Source organism: Cupressus sempervirens, chromosome 4 (assembly GCF_028749045.1).
Source record: "Cupressus sempervirens isolate cs-2001-9-10 chromosome 4, ASM2874904v1, whole genome shotgun sequence".
NCBI lineage: Eukaryota > Viridiplantae > Streptophyta > Pinopsida > Cupressales > Cupressaceae > Cupressus > Cupressus sempervirens.
This window is the reverse complement of record NC_143121.1, coordinates 423,292,377-423,297,080: the sequence shown is the minus strand read 5'-3', so window position 1 is coordinate 423,297,080 and position 4,704 is coordinate 423,292,377. Positions and strand designations below refer to the sequence as shown.

At 31.6% G+C, this 4,704-nt stretch overlaps 1 protein-coding gene across 1 annotated transcript; it reads left to right on the top strand.

Moving 5' to 3' along the window:
• The first annotated feature begins 528 nt into the window (after positions 1–528).
• On the top strand, positions 529–1,442 carry LOC149561843 (uncharacterized). The gene is made up of 2 exons (XM_089823839.1): positions 529–660; positions 789–1,442. Exon 2 carries the CDS (start codon positions 809–811, stop codon positions 1,109–1,111), a length of 303 nt encoding a protein of 100 aa, XP_089679965.1. The 5' UTR covers positions 529–660; positions 789–808; the 3' UTR covers positions 1,112–1,442.
• Positions 1,443–4,704: the final 3,262 nt, after the last annotated feature.

Here is a 4,704-nt window from a genome sequence, read left to right as displayed (position 1 = left end):
TGGGATCACTTTATAATTATTATGGTTTGATTCAAGTACCAATAGAATGAAGATGATTAATAATGTTATGGAAAAATACATGTTAAAATAAATATCTTATATAATAATGAGAAAAATACAAATATAATTTTTTTTATAGTTTAATAATAATATTTAATATTAATGACATTAAATTTGTACGAATCATCAATGCTCTTATTTACTTGTCTCTGTATTAAATTGTATTAATGAGTTTTTACATCAATTGTCTTACTTTGTAATTGATCATCAGAATGAAGAGTGGTAGAAGCACGTTATAGTAAAAAGGCAACAGCACATTCAAGTCTGAAATTTAAAAGAAAAGTATTCAAGCTTACATTAAGAAAAGAATCAGCCTATCTTTATGCTTGACCTCTCTATGAAAGCTATTGCTATTAAAATTTGTTATTAATATTAAAATGGCATCTTATACAAAGTTGTCCGCTATCATGACGATTTGGGAAGTGCAGTCTTTGATTTTTCTTTTGACCTACCTTTGTCTATTCTTGTTTAGGAAGCCATGCACACTGGAAGTTATTTAGCACTGACCAAACTAAACTCTATTGCTGCTTATTCCATGGATGAGAATGAGCTCTTGTTGAGACATGGATTCAACATGATCTATCAAGTTTCCATGGCAGGGTGTGTCACATATCCAATATCAGTCAATTATACAGAAAAAACCCTTGTTTTGAGGTATGGTAATTATCTTCGAGATGTTTTGTCAAGTCCACCAGTTTCTAAATATGTGCATATAAAAAGTGTTGCAGAAAGGTGGAAGTATGTTGCCATGGGAGATGATCAAGTGGAGAGAATGATAGAACAGGAGCAGCCCTCGTCTTCACAGAAAGGGTTAGAGAGTTCTTTTGCAAATGGAGGAGAGATTGTAACTATTGAAGATGTGAGAATGGCTGGTTTTGAAGGTAAAGGCTCCGATCTTTGTGTTTCCCATATGGCTTTCAAAATGTATAAGCGGAGGTTTGTAAGTTCATATTTTGTTGAAGGGGATATGAAGGAGAGCAGAGCTTTTTGGGTTCAGATTTGTAGAAACAGATTTGAAATTCATGTACGGCTGGTGGAGGAGAATTTCTGAGTCAAGTGTGGGTTGTACTGAGTCATATGAGATATGGAGAACAGTCTGACTCAGTTGTACCTAAGAGGATTGAACTGCCATACCTAAGAGGATTGAACTGCCATCAGATAATGATTACGATTACTGCACAATATCTATCTGCAATGGATAGTGATATTCAAAACGAATTAGATGCAACGAAAGAATAATTCCAAATGGAGATTGTAATACATAGTATGAATTAAGTTTTGGGTTGCCCTGAAAAGGAATTACCCGTAACCGAGGAGAATAGAATAATGTTAAAACAGATTGGCGAAAATTTTAGTATATAATCTTCATAATCTGCACTGTATATTCTCGACTTTATGTTGATTTTTCTGATCCGTCTTTTAATACATTCCATAGGGAGATTAGCCAATGCCTTATAGATATAATGGACTGATATAAACTGAGTTGAATCTTGACCAAAGTTCCTTTAACAGTACTTCAAATTTTCTTTCGTCTTGTTAATGTTTATCAGTCATGTGTCTACTAGTAATAGCGTAAATATTATATAACTATAAATCATATATGTTTTATGTGATACAGAGATGGAATATTATCATGCAATATGTTTTCCTACAAATTAAGCTATATTGTAACAAGTGCTACATAATGACTTATTATTAGTTCAGATTAAAGTTTTGATGCTCTCTTTCCATTAGTTGCAACCTGGAAAATCTCAAATATTTGTGTTTATACTATGGTCCAGAGAAAAAAATTATTAAATATAATTACTGAGTTTTATTTCTTGTTTTCTGATTGGTCCTCCTTATTTTTCCCATAGTCTTTTCTATTCATGGCCTAAGAAATTCAACAAAAAAATAGCACTTACAGATTGCACATGTTTCTTTGTGGAGGCTCCTTGTTGCATGTTGCATACTACTAAATGTGTCAAATGCATATGGATTTTCCTCCATATAACATCAATATAAAAGTAAGAGGATTTATTGCATTTACCTTCGAGCTTTCAACAATTTTCTCAGAGGCTATTTCTGTTTTCTAACGGAGGCTGAGTAAAGCCATTCACCATCCATATCTTATTTTGTGAATCGCAATTTGGGATTGGTAGGCTGGGTCACCATCCATATCTTACTTCGTATTACTTTATTAATATGCAATTTTGTTTGCATCACCAATTGCACTGTTCTTTGACTTTTAAAGAGCCCACAACAAGAGATAGTGAAGCTACAGGGGCAGCACAAATGATGGATGGGAAGGATGTGCCTCTTGATTTTTCCTCATCACATGGTAAAGGTAGTGGTATCTCTATCATCTTATAAAACTAATTGTATTTCAAGGAATACTAGCATTAGGATTAGGATTTCAATTTGGTGTCGTACTAGTGAGTTTGATTGTTCTTGAATTGGGATGTGGCTATCCTCCATTTGAATTGTATAGTTGACTAATTTTCAAAAAATCGAAAACATTATGGATTTTTCTAAAAATTTCAGCATTTGATCTTCACGATTTGCATAATTTCGAAAATAACAAAATATTTGGAAAAAAATCATTGCATTTTGGTAAACCTAGAAAAAAAGAGTTTGACTTTGTTTTGTCTGTAGTACATTTTGAATAGAGATTAACCTGTCCCCTTGAACTGAATATGGAAGGAAAAGCTGAAAAGAATGAGGAATCCAACTAAACTGATATAGCCCCAGAATCAAGGACACTCTGGATGCAGTGATGGGTGCTCTAAATTAGGTGGTAAATATGATAGGAAGCTTGAATCTAGTAGCTATGCTAATCTTTTAATTGATATTCTTTCATAATGGTTGCTACTCTTCTCCCATGCTTTTCTCCTATACACCATAGCTACATTATTCATCTATATTTGCAATTAATAGTGACAGCTCCACTGTCCTCTCCCTATGCCTTCTCTTCTCTTAAATTGTTTATTGTGTTTTTATTAGTTGCAGGTGAATCGGGTATTGAATCCATCAAACTTAGGAATCAAAGTTGTTTTGATCAAATGTTTACATTTTGGACTTTTGTAATTTTTATCAAAATTATAAATAGCTAATTGAAATGATTTCCATTAGTTTCTAGGTGTGCTAGTTTCTACCATAAGGGTAGAATACTAAAGCATTCACTTTGAATTAACTAAATTGTATTTGTTAACTCAAATTAAATTTTATTGGTTAATGTATTTATTTTTTCAATTTTATTTAAATTCATTTTATTATTAGTCAAAAATATCAAAATTTGATTTCTTAAGTTAGAAGACTTTTATTTTAAAAGTTTGTTTTAAACTATTTATTTCCAATTTTTCATTGATTATTCATAGCTTTCATAACAAAAATAAAGAGTACAGATAAGTATGAATTAATCATCTAAATGTAAATTTTAAAAAAATATTTTTAAATTTCTGTAAATTAAAATTGTTGAACTTTCACATCCTCCTACTCTTTTCCAAATGACTAGCTTTGAAAAAAAAGTATGGGCATATTCCAACAAAGCATAAAGGATGGAATGATTTTGTCACTGCTAGGTATGAACGGTGTAGAAGGATATGATAGAATCATTTTGTTACTGCTAGGTATGCACAATGTAGAAGCATTGACGAAGGCTACTAACTCTTTAAATACTACATTTCACATTTTAGATTTTGGGCTACTAATTTTTTGAATACTACATTTTATATTTTACATATTTATTCTATAATTGTTATAACTGTCATACTTTAACTCTTTGAATACTAAATTTCACATTTTACATATTTATTCTATAATTGTTATAATTGTCATACTTTAGCTCTAGCATTTTTATGTTTGTCCATTATTTCTTTGTCAAAAAATTGCATATAAATAAAAAATAAGAACGGGTCAAAGATGTCCGAATTCAATTAATTTACTAATATCATATAGTAGACAAAGGCAGCGGCACTGACACAAGCATTGTCATGGGTGCCTTCTGGAATCCTATTGTTTTTAGGACAATTTATCATATTCTAGAATAGTTTGTGTTTAGCGTGTTGTCCTTTTGTTTCTATCTGTGAGCCAAGACATGAATAGGAGTGTTTTAGCTGCTTTTCTTCTCAATATAATCAAAATTATAATCTTATTGAATTCTTTTTCAATGAGGCAGGACTGAACAGTTAAATTAAACCAAGCATTCTTCGTATCTAATTTACAACAGAATGTTATTCTCGCAGCATTTCTATCATTAAAAAATGGCTAAAACGAGGTCTGCCCTCTCCTATTAACAGCTCATAATTCCATCACCATAGCTTGAGGAACAATTTTATCCTCAGAGAAATATAATCTAATTCTATATCTCATTTGATTAACTTTTTTTCCATAAAATTATTGAATAGAACATACAACATTGATTGGTGCAAGAGTTAGTGAGAACTCCCAATGTTTCCAGTCAAAAACTTTATCTCTTAATGTAGCTACCATTAGCCGGCACCGGCCTAGAGTGACACAATAATTTGAGCAGAGATTGTAGTCATAGTTAGAGGCTTTGTGATGTACCAAAAGAAAAGATTCTGAAATGATAACGCTACGCATGACAGAATAAGAGGAACCCACATCATAAAGGTCAAACCAGACATACATGGATCATCTGTTGTT

Excerpts from the sequence above, each read along its gene's own strand:
- LOC149561843 (XM_089823839.1), top strand. The coding sequence starts at position 809 with ATGGGAGATGATCAAGTGGAGAGAATGATAGAACAGGAGCAGCCCTCG.